General features: G+C 46.4%; 1 protein-coding gene across 18 annotated transcripts in view; it reads right to left on the reverse strand.

Moving 5' to 3' along the window:
- CAMK2G (calcium/calmodulin dependent protein kinase II gamma) overlaps positions 1-18,076 on the reverse strand; it is a 133,884-nt gene that overhangs the window by 102,871 nt on the left and 12,937 nt on the right. For 4 of the 18 annotated variants that reach the window (XM_023929412.2, XM_086901087.1, XM_086901099.1 and 1 more), the window contains one exon: positions 14,214-14,308. In XM_023929412.2, coding sequence (XP_023785180.2) covers positions 14,214-14,308 — 95 coding nt within the window. Of the gene's footprint in view, positions 1-14,213; positions 14,309-15,682; positions 15,760-16,125; positions 16,332-18,076 lie in introns of those variants that run through there. The other 14 variants (XM_086901091.1, XM_086901088.1, XM_086901090.1 and 11 more) reach the window with 7 other exon arrangements.

Genomic DNA, 18,076 nt, shown 5'->3' on the forward strand with positions numbered 1-18,076 from the left:
ACGAGGGCTATTTCCACATCTCCACATCACTAACATAACAATCCACGTGTTTTTCTCTGACCCAGATGCAGAAGATCCTGGCTTCCAGAGCTACACTAAAGCAACCCCTTCTACAGTTGCTCCAACAAATATGAAGATCTAAATAGGTATCCAATCTACCTGGAGAGCAAATAACTGCCCAGCTCCACCACAGGAAGCAAGGAAGTCTATAATTCCTTACTGAATGGTTCTTCTGAACTTGTTTTCCTGGTCCGAGGCATGGGACTGTAAAGGAAATATGCTGCAATACAGAGGGAACAGCCATCTTCAGAGAAAGAACACATGCTCCTTAAACCAACACTGACACCAGAGACTGTATTTTGTCAGCCCATGGCCTTGGTCAGTTGAGATCTGTAATTTCCCTGTATTACATTCATGCTTTGGTAGCTATAGCTGCCATAAAGATCAACTTTTTTGGGTGCTGCAAGCCACAGACATGGGGTGGGAGAGGTGTTTCAAAAGAATAAGCACACACCTTCTCCTCTAGCCTAGACCAGCCATTTGGCAGCAACCCAGTGCAACATAATACATCCAGTACAAGGAGCAAATTGCCTGTGAGAGACTGCCCAGTACACTGACACACAGCTCTGCAGCACTGACATCCCTATACACAAAAAAAAAGGGCAGAAACAAACTCCACTGCAACCAAAGAAAGGCTTTACTTATTTTTAATTTCTTTTTTCTTGTTTTCTTCTTTTCCCCTGGGCTAATTCAGAAGCCCATTATGATTTTAACATGCAGTTATGCTGCACAGTCACTGGGGCTGTGTCCCTCAGCACTGGCAATATAGTTGTAAGGAACTCATGATCTCCATGGGCACCCTTACAAGAGAAAGATCAGGCATGCTATCAATGAATTGGGAGTCCTTTCTGCATCTCAGTGACATTTTCATCACCATAACTGGCCACGGGTAGAATATCCCAGGAAGCAAACCCTAAAAATAACTTCTTACAAGGAGTCAGACAGTCCCTCAGCAAAAGGGGAGGGAACATTGCTTACACACAGTTAGCACAATTTGGTTATTAAGAGAGGGACAACAAATGCACAGAAAACAGGAGAGGAGAAAGGAAACAGAAGAGGAAAAGTGGGTGGTGAATCATACATCAAATTTTTCTGCATCACCAATGACTGCCAATTGAAAATGATATCCCAAGTGGAAATAAAGAAATTTAAATAGAAATCTGGAACCAAGTCTGCCCAGAATATTTTTAAATACAGTGAAGGAGGAAGCCTTGCCTGCTAAGCACCAGAATGAAAAGCATTATGTACTCCCTTTAAGCTGCAGCCACCTTGAAGGAAGGTCCTCTGGGATCCTCTCCTCCAGCAACAGCCCACAGGGCCCTAGGTATCTCCACGGATCCCTGTGAGCTACAGAGGAATTTCTTCACCAGAATATCCTCAGAAACTTGTGGATGGGGAACCAGGAAGCAATTGTACAAGTGCTCCTATCATGGCTGATAGCCAGGCAGTCTTTCAAGGAGTGTCTACTTACTGGAGAAGCAGAAGAGAGGCAGAGGAAGAGCAGAACAACAAGCCATCCACTCCTCAGCCACACACTTAAAACCACAAGCTCCCCAGCCAGCCTCCCTGACATGTGCTACTGGGGCTGCAGTCCTCACAGAGTTCCCCTCAGATGGCTCATCTACTCCACTTGTATCAGGCCTACTGCACACATGGCTCTTCTCCTCCTCCTCCAAGTCACTCAGCAGCAGTGCCTGGCCTGCCACGTGCAACACCTGAAGAGCCAGGGCACTCCAACTGACTCCAGCTGTGGGCTTTCTCCCTGGCATCATCCCTTTGTACCAGCACATGGTCCCTCTGACAGCCATGCAACGAAGGACAACACAGTCATAAACCTGCAACCCATGGGGCCTCTGTGCACTTCTGAGTGACGTACAGAAGCTCACAACAAGCTCCAAATTCTAACAGGACATCCTGTGTAAGAAGGGAGTGTGCTATAAAGACATTCTGACAGGACTGGCCCTAAGCAAACACCTGGTTAGACTGTGGCAGAGTGAGGAGGGGATAAGCATGACAGGATTTTCCAGTTCCAGGATTGCTGTCACACTGTGCTTTTCTGTGTTTTCCTGCTCCTGAGCAGCTGATACATACACAGGCACAGAAGGGAGGGGCTCCTACCATCAGCACTGTGTTGCCATCCCTTTCTCCTCCTGCAAAAAGTCTTTTCTGAACAAGTTTCCCTGCGCTGTGGGGAGGACCCAGCCACAACTGCAGACACTAGGCTCACTTGCACTCACTCCCTCTTGATTTACAGAACTTCCCTGCTAACAGCTGCATTGCAGATGAACTCTCTTAAAGTGGACATGCAGTAAGTGAGACAGTAGGACACAGAGCTGCTCCAAAGGCAGCACAGCCATATCAGCACCTTCTCTGCTGCATACACAGCAACTGTACCTGTGCAAGAACTCCAGCAGCTCTGTCTGAAACCCACTAGGCACAGAGAATCCTGAAGAACACAGCCTAACAAAGAGAAACCACACCAAGTGAGCTTACTTCTGGACATAAGTTCCCTTGTCCCCATCAGCTGATCACATCAAGTGTCGGTGGTTTTGGATGAACCAGCTCAGTAAGTATCAGACTACTGCTGGTTAGCAGACAAGGTAACAGTGTGACAGGGAGGCAGATCTCAGCAGCGTAAAGTCACTGCAATGCAGGATCTAGGAATTCAAAGATGCAGAAGGAAGAATTTAAGTTCCTCTGGCTCAGCCGAGATGCATGTTGCCTTGTTCCTGAGCCAGCCCCTGCCACCCCTTCAGATACGGTAACTGCAACCGTGAGACCCAAGTTTTTGTTTCCAAGACAGGGAAGAAATTTTGGCTGTGTGAGAAAAATGAGAAAAAACTTTTTGAAGTGAAATTAGCATTTCATAAGTCATCAGGGAACATAAGAAACTTCTTGACTATTTGTGAGGTGGTAGAAGGGAAAGCTTTTTAAGCTCAGCTTCAGGACTACTGAAGAAACTAAATGTACATAGTCACAAAATGTTAACAAGGCATAATGTGCTTCCTTAAAACTGTAACCAGGTCTGCAGCAATAAACTGCTGGAAGCAACTAGCCACCTGAGCTTGTTAGGAATATTTGATAATCGTAAAATAATAATTTATTTGATAAATTATTTGATAATTAGTAAAAAAACCCAACTGCCTTGTGTCTCTTTTTTCATATCTCTGATGCTGAACTTGGCCGTCTGGAGAAGATGAATGTGTTATGAGACCTCAACTCCCAGTCTACTATTGTAGAAGCACTTTCACACAAAGGACAAGCTGACCAACACTTCACTCCTCTACATCATCCTTATTAAGTGCAAGAGCAATTCAGACAGACAGAGAAGGCTGTGGATCACTGCTCTGCACTGAAAATTTTAATCCAGGCAACTTCACAACAAGCAGCAGACACAACACAATATCCTAATCTGCAGAGCTGGCAGATTCTAGGCCAGTTGACACAGGAGTCAAACAAAAATGGGCAGAGCTGAAAGCCACTTTTCAATCTGCAATCCAAAAATCAGGAATATTTAAAGTAACGCAGGAGCTATGAATCACTACTTTAACTTGCAGTGAAGAAACACATCATCACAATCAAGCTTTGTTTTTGCACAGGCACCAGTTATAAAATAAAGCTGTGCAACTTCAATGTTCCTAATCTCTCTGACACAATCTCAACAGAGGACATTTGATACCCAAAGCTTACATGGACTGGACCTGAGATAGGCAAAATTAAAATGAAGAGCACAGCAGTTCTTTTGGCAAACAACAGAAAAGTCCTGCTTGGCATCACCAGGCTATACTCTCCAGTAGCCTCCAAGAAAAATGTTCCAGCAGGTCCTTGTGGGTTACAAGGGCCAGTAAAGATAAGTTCCTCCTTCTACATCTATTTTTTCCTCCAGCCAATGGGCAATTTCTTGGCTCATTACTCATGAAATGTTATGTGTTTTGACATAAAGGAATATGATGAAATAAATAATTTTTAAAAAAAACCACACCAAGATACACATGGACATTTTCAGAATGGCAGCTGTTCTAATACAGTAGAAACACAAAGTTTATTTGGCAGGCACTGGAGACCAATATAGGATGAGTTTTAGGAAGCTGTTTTCCCTGGAAAAGCTTCCAGGGTACCCATGTAATTTGAAATGTGTATCTAGAAAGTGCATCCCAGAGAAAGCACTGGACTGTCCCCTATGAAGTCACATTTCAAGTCAGGTGTATGAGATCAGGTCTCTAGCAGCAAACAGAGCTGGATAAACACACGCATCTCACTCATCTCCAGAGCTGTAGGAAACTTTACACAGACTATATTCTGCTGCACAGGCAAGGAGACCCCTTGTGAAAGAGAGGTCCCCGTAAAAGAACAGGGAACAGAGGAAGTATGATGAAGTATAAGGATTTAGTTCTTCAATCTCCTTTTTTTCACCTCAGACATCAGGCTATGTCAGACCACTTCTCCTTTTCTCACTGCTCCCCTGGGATTGAGAAAACCTCTTTCAAAAAAGAGTTGTCTTCAACATCAAGAAATGACATTTCTGTCTTCACAGCTATCACTTACCACAGTCTACACTAACTGACTTATCAGAGATGACACAGTAACTGCAGAAGATAAAGCACATCCAAACACGGAGTTACTCCACAAGACAAGCTGCAGCCTACACCAGCTAACTCGGGTACCTAGAAGAGAAGTGAAGGAAAGGAAAGGGAAGAATCCTTTCTATAGGCTTTCAGGAACTGGCTTTGGAGGCTTAAAATCCTTGCTCTCACATATGGTCTGTATCCACAGGAGCTTAAAAAGTCCACTGGGATTTGTCCTGGTGGGAACTATATCAGTAATTTCCATAGATATTAATGTCTCATTTAGTAAATAAATGTTTTAAGTTGAAGAAGCCCTTCTAGAATGAAACTAGTTTTTATTACCACAATTCTATTTTACTAAGCCTTCAGACAAACATTCTATACCAGTATATTGCTGCTCAGAAATTTCCCAGGCACAACCAGGTAGGTCTTTCCTGAAGCTGCCTGCCAGAAGGTAATGTGGTACCTTTCAGTACTGCAAACAACCAAGTGATACCACCTTTTAGTGTGCAGCACTGAGATTTTCGGCACTGAGTGCAGAGACACCCCCTCACCAGCTCCGTGCTCTCCAGGCAGCTGCAAATCACTGATTCTCCTAGGACCTGTCCTTATCGTGGTCAACCTCCACAAAGGACGCTGCAGCACAGGGTAGTAATAGGACTTCCTCAGACTCCCTCAGTGGAGGAAAAACTGCCAAGCTTAGCCTCTCATGCACTGCCTGCCCACCACGCTACCAACTCTGATATACAGGGATACTGCCCCAGCTCTGGGAAGGGAACAAAAGCATATGTAGGGTCAAGACCGCTCCTAGCCCTTGTAGTGGTGACATGGTTTTGCATCAGACATTGCCAATGACAGTAGTCTCGTGCTGTTGATGACAGTAGTGCAGGCTGGTTAGAACCATGTTTGATAGTCTGCAACCTTCAGGCAACACTGAAACTTGATTTGCATGAACTCTAGTGCAGAAAATCACTAAGCACAAAGTAAAGAACTAGAGTTACTTGTAGATAGAGGGAAAAAAATACTAAAGAAGAGAGAACCATCTTTTCCCATTTCTTCCTTTCTACCTGCCTAAGCCACACAAATCCCAATAACTAATGCAGTGGAAGCAGGGTGCATTAACCCTCTCTTCAAAGAGGAAATCTATCAGAGCAGTGTTTCTCAGAGTTTAGACTGGAGCAGGAATGCCAGCCTGCATTCCCCACTGCCATCCCAGGAGCTATAGGAGAGTGAGCCTGGTATTTCTCACTAGGATACTGTTCTTCGTTAATACATCATCACCCACCCTCCTCCTCTCCCTTCTCTTCTATGAGAAAGTTTAATCCTTTGGCTCACATGCATCTGGTAAATTTTTTAGTCCCTGTTTGCCACTGTCATCATGGCAACAGCCCCCAGAGATAACCCAGCAGCTCTGCCACAGCAGGCAGGCTGCCACTCCCTGCCTGATCTGCCATTTAGCCTTTGGCTCGTAGGCCTACAAAGAGCTGCGGCCACTCCCAGGCTCATCTTCGAAAGCATATTCCTCCCTCAGAGATAAGTTTACATGGTGTTTGTTTTTCTTTAAAATGAACTGTGTATTCATTCCCACAATGCCTACTGAGACAATTCTCAGCTCAATTTTTGTGACTCTGACAGAATCACACAAACAACAGCATTGCAGAAAGAGATGCCACCTTTGCTGTCTCAGAAAGAAAAGTTTTGTGTTTAACACTGAAAATCACCTGTGGCTTCTAGCAAAGAGAAAATACTAGCTAGCAAGCTTCTCTGAAGCACCACACTGACTTGGACTTGTCCCAGTGTCACAGGCAAGCACACTCCAGCCACAAGGGCTCGTGGCTGTGGATGCTTGGACAACAGCTAACTCAGGATGGGAAATTTGGGCAGGAGCAGCAGGACAGGGGATCACCAGAGAGATATGTAACTCATGCTCCCAGGAACATAACGTGAAAGTTATATGCACGCACACATTCTCTGAAAGGTCATCGCATTTACTCAACTCACATCTCAGAGACGGGGAATTCTCCCTCTGACTCTGCCAGAAGCAAGACAGATCCTGATGCCAGCAGTAAAGCCACCACAGTCATCTCCTCCTCTCCTGATTCCATCATAGAAAGGCAAGATACAACACTAACCAGCTCTCCTGGCATCTTTGTATTAGTCTCAGACATCAGTAATCAGCCACTTGCACCAACAACCAACTTCCCACTTTGCTCATATAAATTGTGGGAGCAACAGAAATTGTGCAATATTCTCTGGGAGGGAAGGAGAGTAAAGCAGCATTACTAAAGGGCTATTTTCAATCAAAGCATTATAAATTAATATAATGATGGGTTAAAGTAACTGATCCATGAGAAACATGAACATTCAAAACAAAATCAAAATTAAAAAGGAAAGAAAGGCAGATGGAGAGTAATAGGTGAAAAAAGCTACAAGGAAACAAAATCTAACAACTACAGACTCAGTTTCAGCAGAAAATTAAATCCAAGCCCCACTTATCTTTGGCTACCCTCAGTGTTCAGAAAGCTTACTTCTAAGATACTGCTAGCCGATTTCTTCAGAGGTATTCTGCAACTGTTCTCCAAAAATCATGCAAGCAGCAATACAAGAATGTTTGGGGAGATGTTACCAAAGTATAAAGTGGTATTTAATAAGGTATAAAAAAGAACATGATGTCAGCCTAATTCATAAGGCCCCAATTTTTGAAGCATTAAGCTTATTGTCGTAAGGATCAGCAGCAACTACAGCAGTTGAAGTTACAGGGTCACGTTTCCTCCATCCGCTAAAAAAAACCCCAAAACATCTAGTAAGCAACTCAAAATTTTAAGGATGCATTTGCCCATCAGAAATCAGTGCACCTCTGTTTTCTCAAAGAGGGTAACCCTGAGCACTGACATCACATCAGTTGCAGGCAAATATACAATGATGTGAGATACTCCACATTTCTTTTTTACAGCATTCAAGGCTTCATTCCTGTGCTGGTGACCCTGGTGCCAGGCAATATTGTCCTCTTTGCCCAACTAAGCCAACAGCAATAGCTCACTATAGTCAAACACTGGCAAATGAATGTGCGTATTTTTTACATCTGTTATGTTGGTAAAAATCAGGAGTTTTCAAGAGAGTCCAACAGAGGAAACAAAATGAAACACCTCAAATACCAAAACAGATGACAGATCAGAAAAAGTGGGGGGTGATGCCTTCATTGTCAGGGTTGTGCTCACAGACAGCACAGTGGAGAGAAATTTTTGCACTAGCATGCTTCCCTTCTAAAAGCTGTCTTCACTCAATCTGGGGGGCCAGAACAACTAGAATACTTGAAGGGTGTGGTAGTAGTAGTAGTCCTCTCTTAAAACAGTGCAACAGTGGTGCTAACCTATTGCTGGGGAGGAGGGCACTCTTTAAAATATTTTTTTTATGATCCACAGATGAATCCCCCTCTGCTAGTGATGATTTTGCTACTGTCTAGAGAAGGAATAAATTTGGAGACAAATTCTCTGTGCTATACTGCAAAACCAACAAAAAAAGCGCACAGTTTTTTCACTGGATCCTTCTTACAAGAAATTGAAGTAGCTGTCCTTGCCCCAGCTATCTACAGGCTGCTCAGCATCTTGCTCTTCACTGTAGGGATACCCACAAATATTTCAACCATGGCTGGCTGATCAGAGTAAATGCTCTAGAGCCAAGGGCTTTGGGACACGTGCAGGAGTTAGTCTAATCACATTTCTGCCATACACAAATCCAGTTTATATTGGGAAAACAAGAAACCTGACTCTCTCACCAAGCTCCTTTCTCTAACCTCGTGCAGAGGCAGTAGGAATTCCTGCCCAATCTGTGTGCCCACTTCCCCCCCGCCTCGTCATTGTTAATGCCGGAAATTTAATACTCAATGTGACCACTGAGAAGACAGACACAAGCTGAAATCCTGTCTGCTCTGTTCCAGCTCCTTTATAAAATATACAGCGTAAACTGAGAGGCAACCTGGGGTAACCCCAACCATCACTAACGTCCACAGTGAGAGGAAGCCAGCTTCTGGCCATAGCGAGCCACAGTAAAGCATGGCTTCCACCTCTCGCCACCCCGGCAATCTCTGCTGGCTCTCACACCAGGGCATTTTCCTGCCTGTACTGGTATGTTGGGACAGGCAAAAAGCCAAGCCAGCCCTCAGCAACCCCCCACAAAGCTCCAACCTCTCCTCCAAGGTCAGGGTCTCTTCTTTTCCTCTTCTCCAAACAACTCTTCCAATGAAATTTCACTACTGGTATATATATATCTATATATATAAATATATACACTCTTTGAACCCCTCTTCCCCTACGCAGGGGACTGCAAGCAGAGGCAGGTAGGAAGAAGAGGGGGAGGGCAGGCTGCTGGTGGGAGATAGAGGGCTGCTGTTTCTGACCTCAGCTGAGCAGCCTCACCACCAGCCCTGCTGCACTCGTGTGTTGTGGTGCAGAGTGAAGAATTCAGCCACTTGCTACCCACAAGCCCACTCCACAAACTGACTTCTCCCCTGCAGCCCCCATTCCGCAGCACCCAGCCTCTTACAGTCACTCCACCAGGCAGTTCCCAGCCTCGTACACTGCTCTGGGGGACGTGCAGCACTCTGCTCTGCTCTCTGATTCCTTCCATGAGTGCAAAGACCTCCAAAACATTTCCAACCCACTGCAGCTGGTCTGCTCTATATGCTTCCTAATCACAGCATCTCTAAGACTTCTGCAGGCAGCAAAAGGGAGGCACAGGGTGGAGCTGGGGCACAGGGAAGCTCTTCACCCAGCCCATGCTGCAGGAAGGGCAGCTTCTCTCCCAAAACAAATGACTGGACCTGATTTGTCTGAGCAAACACGGTTTGATTTCCCATCTTCTGCATTAAGGACATCTGTCCTCAACCTGCAAACATAAGAGCACATAGAGGACATCTATGGCAGGACACTTCTGTGTGAGTCTGGCTTTGCACTTGAGCCCCCTGTGATCAGCTGTCGGGTTTGCCTGCCCTCGCAGAGCTGGCGGCCCCGCTGCAGTGCAGCAGCCTGCACACAGCCAGTTCCAGCGGTGTGCTGTGCCCCACAGAGACTCGGAACCTGAGCCTCAAGAGCAGTCCAAGGAAGCCTTAATGCAAGCAGCAGCTATGAACATGTACAGAACAGATCAAGAGAGATGTTAGCGACTGATGCTGCTGAACTTCCTCTGCAGCATTCAAGCTCAACTTTTTAGTGGCCAGGGAAACTACTGCTGACGCTTTCAACAAAGCATATTGTAAAGCCCAAATCAGCAACCACTACAGTACCAAAAGCCAGGACAATAGTGGTGTGGGAAAAAAGGCAGAACTGGAAGTATAAAGAGTGCTTTTTTTGTTATTGGGGTTTGATACACAGAAGTAATTCCCTGCTCGTCCCACAATCCACATAATCTCCTACAGGAGCAACAACAAAATAAGTCAGTAGACTGCAAATTCATATCTGGTTTACAAATTTGGAAAGGTGAAAAGCAGGGAGAGAAGCCACATCTATTTCACCGTCAAAAGCAAAGCCACAGTAAGGACAGCACAGTGAAGTGGACTAATTTACAAGACAGCTGTTTTTAATTCTTTCATCATGAGATGTCACTTGCAAGAGTTAAAAGGTACAGATTTTCAATAGCAAATTAAATTTAACAATAGATGTAATACACAGAGGTTTTTCCTTCTGCACATAAAAAAAGGCCAGAAATACTACAGATGCTGGCTGGATCACTAAATAATATTTGGTATAAAAAACATCCTAAAAATTATCAAATCCTAAAGCTCTGACTACCTCTTTCAAAAGCCAGACTCTCTCTTGAAGTATATGCTGGCAAGTCAAATTTGGGATATCTCCCTACTGTTACTAAAGCTGCTGCTTCTCTCTTGATCTTTTGATCACTGCAAGTAATTTTACTTTATTTGAACTCCACTGTAGCACTACTTGTTATGAATTTTCATGTTCAAAAAGTATTCTGGTGAAAGCTCCAAGACAACTTTCAAAAAATTACAGTTATTACTTCCCTCTACCCAGAGCGCTGCTAAAAGTCTGTGTATTCAATCCCATAGGAATTTCAGATGACTGAAGCATTGTATTTCCTCCATGTGTAATAACTGCTGCTCTTATATGTCAGCTGAACACTGACTAAGGTGAAGTCTGTTTCTTCTCCTTTTCCACAAGCATTTGGACCCTATTTAACATTAAACTTCTTGACATGATCTTCACTGGGCAGTCTTAAGCATCAACGCAGTATGAATAATAGCAAATACTTCACTAAAGCCAAAATATGAATTTTAATTTAGACCAGCTCTTACTGACAAAACTCATTAAAGGAGAGAACAGGCATCCAAAAATCACAGACAATATGAAAAATAGACTCTCCTCTCAACAGCTGACTTGGTACTTTATGAAGGGTGAAGTTTACTAGACTGAAGCTGGACCAACACCCTGTCCATCCTCCCTGCTTTCACAGAGAAGCCTTGTAAAACACCATGCCTCTTCAAGTCTTTACCCTTTCATTGCATATAATTCACCCTGAAGCATTTCTCTTCCTCCTTTTCAGACACGTACAGTAAGCTTTTCAGCACTTCCCAGTTAGCTATCTAGTATTCCTCACAAGTCTTGAAAAGCACTGAGTGAAAAACTGAAAAACAAGAAGTACTGCAGGAGGAGAGCAAGGCTCTGTTACCATTGCCTTGAACAGAATCAAGGAAAGCACTACAGCAGGCAAAACTTCTGTGAAGGAGCAATGGGCTATATTTTACAGCACCAACAAGATGCTGACTCCTGAAGTAGCTGTTACTGCATCAGGTGTCCATACAGGTTCAAATTCTGCTAGAGATAGTAAAATATATTAAATGTACCTATGCTTTAGTTGGAGAGGGGCTGGTTTTCCCCACATAAGGGTATATTCTAAATCTGTGACCATGCCTAGAAGAAAACCAGCAGCATGGGAGGCCTGCAAAAACCAGCAGCATGGGAGGCAGATCAGGAGGATGGGTTACCCTGCACAGTGGTCAGCATGCAGCTGGGTGCCCAGGAGAGCCCTGGACAGAGGTACTGATGGGCAGAGACATGGACAGCCCAAGAAGTGCCAGCCTGGGGAAAGGACACATCAGGCAGCACATATCCAGGATGCTGCAGAATTAACACCATAATTCTGCTCCTCGGGGAGAGAGCTTTCTAAAATGCCTTTTCGCAAGACTTTCATTTTCAGGTTGCTGAATTGAATCTCCCTAATCACTGATTTACAGCTGCAATGTCTAAATAGCACACATTTTTCCTTCAGTGCTTTAAAAACCTATTCCAAGGTGAATTCACTAACTTCCTATCAAAATACTCAAGTCTTTTACTATAAGTACTTTCTGTACTTGTCCCTTGAGCTCTCAGCAAGCACAGCTGGAATAACTGAGGAACCTACATATTTAGCTGAAGTCACCATCCACTTTTCAGATTCCTCAATCCTCAGTTAAAACTTCAACACAACCTGATCAGTCCATAATTTCTGATACTCTTCTGTAGCAGCAGAAACATACATTTTCATTCTTGGTTCACCCCACACTTACCCTACCTAACCAGTATGTTTTTAAGCATATCATTCCCAGCTGCCTCAAGTTAACTAGCTGAAGACCAGGCTAGCAGCCTCAATGTATTTTATTTATAGGAAGGTATGAAATCTAAACAGTAAGTACAGACCAAAACATGGCCTATATTCACCCATACTTACTTTTCCTACTTGTTGGGTCATTAAACTGTCATCACCTTACTATGAAAAACAATTAGAATCTATACATTTCTCCCTCTGTAACTCATTAAATGACCAAACACTTGAAAACTGAATCAGTTTTTCTGAGAGTTTTGGACTTCAGCTAATATATTTTTGGATTCTCAACTATATTCAGCCTGTAGTTTTTTCCCATTTTTCTTATCTCCAGAGTTAACTTCAATGCCCTGTTATTCATACAATAACAGTTTACCCTTCGTGATCAGTTCATCAAACTGCCCCCTCCCTCCTCCAAGAAGCCTGGTGTTCACTAACATCTGAGGAATGGCTCTCCTGAGCTTCAGTCCTCACCACAGGATGGACAGAGAAGTCTGCAGAGCAAGCACAGCACTAATGGCCTTCAGCAAAGCAAAGCCACTCTTCAAACCTCTCCCATATTAAGTTGAACTAATTTTGAACTCAAGAGATTGGATATCCCACCTACATCAGCAGGCACTGCACGTGACCATTGAGTGGACACTGATTCTCAAAAGATCTGTAGCCACCTTGTTAACAATCCAGGGCTCCACAGGATGGGCCCCAGAACAACCTCACTCAGGCTAAATACTGAACACCTTAGCACATATGCTTGCTTCCAGAAGTAAAAAAAAAAATTAAAAATCACTGCTTCACAGCACACTACCACTGACACTACCCTTTCATACAAACCATACAAACTAGAGTAAATGGAAATTTTTCATATTCTTCAAGCTGTCTTCTGCTCTTATCATCACATTTCATATTCTGGCAAAAAGGAGAATATATATTCTATTTTTCTTTTTTATAAGGAATAGGCAAAACATTATTCACTTCTAAATAATTTCTCAAGATCATTTGCCTTCTCCTCACGCTTTTCTCTTTTATTTCTCAGTCAACCCCCCTACTAAGCCCTCAACCCAACTAGCAAGATAGTCAAGGGCTTCATACATTAATTTTGTGAAATCTGAAAGGCCTCTATGTAAGAAGACTTACAACTCTTCTTGTTCACCTTTTCTAGAGTGAGATGCCTCTGGCATCTCAACTTGTTGCACTCCCTGTTTTCAGCATCTTTCATTGCAGTTCAGTTTCTCTCATTCACCCCAACCACAGGGCAACTTTAATCCCTGTAGTGATTCCCTACACATTAAGTTGCATATTCCTTTCATACTATATGATCTACTACCCTTTATGCATACATACATTCCTGGAAAGCAGAAGACTAACAGCTTGGAAGAGTTAGATTTTTTCTCTTTCCATAACACTACAGTCTCATTCCAGGTTTTACAAGTCTCCAGGAGTAATGAAAGCACAGGCCCCTTGTTCTAATATGCCGAGAAGTCAAATTGGCAAGATTTCTCCATCCAACCTATTTCTGCCTTTGAAGGCAGACTTTTTAGCTTCTAAACACACCACCTTTAACAAGAACATGAAAGGAGCAAGTCATAGAGCATCTATCTTTCAAAAAAATAATCACATCTGTTCTGGTAAGACAGATCTCCTAGGTAAAAAAGACATTCAGCAAAGTAAGTCTGCAACACTTCTTTTTATTATGAGTGATTGGTACACACACACATAGATGAATCTACCTCTAGCTCAGCTTGAAGAAGATCTCAAGAAGAAAAAAGACAACATCACTTTACAGAGTATCCATTTCCAGGAACAGACACAGGAATTTTTCTATCATCCCACACTACCTTCTTTTAATCTCCTCTTTGCCACACAGCTCAATTATTTTGAAAGGCCTAAATAATGACTGAAATAAGCAACTCCAGATCCCTTGAATGTATTACAGCCTCAACTCCAGTGAAGTATTTTTCTACTATACAGGGAAAAAAGGTAGATACAGACACTAACCTCTGGCTGACAGTTTTTTGGTGTTGATGATTTTTGCAGCATATTCTTGTGAAGAATTTTTCTTTACACATCTGCGGACCACAGAGAAGGCTCCCCTGGAAGAAAAATAAAGAGGGTAGGTGCTATGAAACTGAAAATGAGAATATAATAGCAATAAATCCTGTCCCCTGAGTGGACCAGATTAAGGACAGGGCAGAAGACATGCAGAGGAGGGACACAACACCTGAGAATCTGATGAACAATGCATGCTGTCTGATCAGAAAAACCTTAAGTCTATACGGTACTAAAGCCTCCTAAGGACTCCTCAAAACCCCTCACAGACAGCTCAGTCGGAAGAGCAGTGGGGAGAGAGACATCACAGAGGCACAGAAACAGGACATGAAGGGATTAATAAACAGGAGACAAACAGCCCTGAACGGCACTGCAAACACTAACTGGTAAGTCCATCTCCCAGAGACGGCATCCCCAGCAGTCACAGCACAAAGCTAGGACTCATGTCTCCCATGCTCAAGTTTAAAGCTCAGTCACAAAATCAGTGCAACACTTTGCAGAAGTTACTAGTTCTCTTATATCCCTCAACCCACCTGCAAAATGGGGATAAGCATGTAGCTATTAATGAAGTGAGTAGAAAACTACAAGGTTTTGTACATTTTCTCAAGTTGAAACTATTGGTATTAGTACAACTATTTCAAAGAGAATTACTCTTGCAGAAGAGGTCTGAGAGAGGGGGAAGGATTTTTGTGAGGAAAAAGAGTGAATACAACAGAGACCAAGGTGAAAAGATACAGACTGAAAATCAGGATTACACAATTAGCACTTGGAAACAGCCCCTTATCTTTTAAAAACAACAAAAAAACATGGTGGGTAAAGAAGAACAACTAGCTTCACAGGAAAGATGTGAGAAGTGGAAATATGAGAAAACTAGCAGAGAATTCCAAGTCCTTCAGATCAGGAATGCAAACCCATGTCTAGGGACAAATGTCTACATTTCAGCTATGAGAGAGGGGAACAGAAGCTGCACAAGGGCCCCACATAGTTAGTCCTACAGGGAGCCTAAAATAGCTTGAATTCTCCAATACTGCGGAGTCCTGCCTTTTTATCCCCTTCCTCAACCTCTACATACAAACCAATGAGCATCAAGGTGAGCAGCAGCACTCGGGCCCGGGCTTGGTGACACACAGCTGCAGCAGTGTGGGGAGGGACAGGGACACCGGGCTGGAGAGAAGAGATGCAGCAGAGCCCAGCAGCTGCTGCAGGAAGGGAGGGAGCGAGCAGCAGCACCCACGAAAGCACTGTCCCCATAATCCTACCCTGGCCCTTTCTGCGCTGCTTCCCTGCCCGACTGCGCTCCCCTGCAAAGCCCTGTCCTAGGGTGCAGCAGCAAGTCTGCCAATGCGGAGACAAGTGCGGAGAGAGGGAGGGAAGAAGCGAGGAAGCGGGGAGGGAGGAGAAGCGCGGTGCAGCAGCACCTGGTCCGTTCACAGGGACAAGGAAGTGGGTACTGAAGCATCGCGGAGTGGCTGTAACAGTGTCGCGTCCCAGCGCAGAAACAGTTGCAGGGAACGGCAACGTGTAGCTGGGAGACGGTGCGGGAAGGAGAACGGGGCAGCCAGGTTCTGAGGAAGGAAAGGAGGGAAGAGAGGAAATCTCGGGGTGCAACAGGAGTGCGCAGCCCGAGACAGGCTGCAGGGACACCCGCTGCGGCGGGGCGACCCAGGAGGGCAGGAACACCTTTCCCTCCAGCGGCTGTACCGCTGGGGTGGACAGGGGGCTGGAGAACAGGATTACAGCGCGACAGCTAATCCTCCTCCGGCTCCCGGGAGAGCCGGGTCGCCGGCACAGTGCTCCCGGTGGGTCCCGGGGCCGGGGCGAGCGGCGGGGCGCGGCGCGGGGCGCGCAGCAGGCTCCGTACTTGCCAAGCTCCTCGTAGAGCTGGTACTCGTCGGTGAAGCGGGTGCACGTTGCCGTGGTGGCCATGTTCGGGCTGCGGGAGGCTCAGCGTCGCTGGGGCATGGGGCAGGGCGGCGGGGACGGGCCGGGCGGGCGCGCTGCTCGGCGGCCTTCCTCCTGGCTCGGCGGGGCGGCGCGGGCTCGCCCGGCGCCCGGCTCGGCGCTCCCCGCTCCGCCGTGCACAGTCACCGCTCGCCGGGGAGGGGAAGGAGGCTGAGCCTGGCCAGCACCGCGAGAACTGGCTCGGAGACACCCCGCGCCGGCCCCCTCCCTCCGCCGGCCCCGGCCCGCCGCGGGGTGTGGCCGCCGGGGGCGCTCCCGGGGCGCCCGCAGCGCCGTCGCCCGCCGGGGGCTGCAGCCGGGGCGCGGCCGCTCCCCCCGCCCGCGGGCGCGGAGCGGGCACTGCAGTGAGCGCCCCCGCCCCGCGCCAAGGGCGGGCGGACTGCGGCGGGCTCGCCCCCTCCCCACGCGCTCCGCAGGCGGCCGGAGCAGACCCCGGCCGGGGGCACCGCGGGTATTTCTCTTAATTCCCCGCGCGAGGGGCGCCGGGCCAGCCGCTGCTGGATAGGCTTCCTGCGTGCGGCGAGAGGGGAGGGAAGAGGGAGCCGCCGCCGCCGCCGCCCTCCCCCGGGCGCACGTCAGCGGGGCTAGCACCGGGCCACCCGGCCCCTGCGTGTCGCGGCCCGCCGGCGGCAGCCGCCCGGCTCGCTCCGGCCGCTCCGTGCGCGGGGAGGGAGAGGCCGCTGCTCCCGGCCGCCGCCGCCCGTCCCGACCGCGGTCAGAGCCCGGCGCACAGCCTAGGGAACCCGGCCCGCTGCGCTGCCGCCCGCGACCGGGGGAAGCGGGGCCTCAAGCCCTTCTGCGGATCCACCTCAAAGTTGGGCCCTGTGCTCCCGAGCGCTGTCAGGCTGCCCGACCTTGGGGACGCGTTTGGAAGTCCCCGAGGAAATGAACCATCTGGTGCAGAGGTAAAGCGGTAACACGCGAAATGGCTTGAAACTGTTAGAGAGTAAGAACCGGCATTCGAGCACACGCGTGGTTTATGCTGATGGGACTTGGACGCAGAAGACAAACAGAAATCATCAGTCTCCCAACTACAAAAGAAAACAAACCAGCCACTGTGCTGTCTCTACTAGCACAGCATCTGAGAGGTCTGCTGCAGTGCCTTCATAAGCAAGTTTGTTTTCTCCCTTTACTTAAGTGAGTCTGTCTCTGTCTGAACAATTGCCAAATCTGCTTAATATGCAGATTTATATAGGGCAGTCGCTGATCCAGCCAGAGAGGGAAGGGCTGCACTGGCCTCTCCTGCGTGACTGGGAGTGCAAGCTGTGTTAAGAACATTCAGAGAGACAGATGAGTGTACCATAAGCCAGGAGTAGCATTAAACTGATCTGAAAATTAAGAGTACTGTGTAAGTACCATATATTTCTGTGGCGTGTCTGGACTATGAAATCATCATCTTATTCAATCATACGAAAAGCAGTGACAGCAGCCACTTGCATTTCCCCCCCTGCTCCCTGTCTCCAGGTTAAATGCAGCCAGCCCAGTGCTGCAAAGACTACACCAAAGTGATGCAGTGGGCAAAAATTCCCTCCTCCTATGCAGAAAGTAGATAGCAAAAGTAGGACAACATAACAGTAGCATTACAACAAAGCAATACCTCTAGAAGGTGATTATGAAACAACAGCATTCTGCGTCTTACACCATGCCAGCATTTAAACCTGGAAACCTGCTGACACAGCTGTATAATTCAGAGAACCAACAAATGATCTATCCAACAGGTATCAGTTGATCGGGCTCCTGCCAAGATAAAACTGTTCCAACAGCCTCATTTGGTGGCCCACCAGTTTCTTTAACAGTACAGTTGCAGCCAAGGAGGAAAGCAGATTCACAATCCATGGTCCTTACCAGGG

The sequence above is a fragment of the Cyanistes caeruleus genome, chromosome 8 (genome assembly GCF_971803275.1).
Source record: "Cyanistes caeruleus chromosome 8, bCyaCae1.hap1.1, whole genome shotgun sequence".
NCBI lineage: Eukaryota > Metazoa > Chordata > Aves > Passeriformes > Paridae > Cyanistes > Cyanistes caeruleus.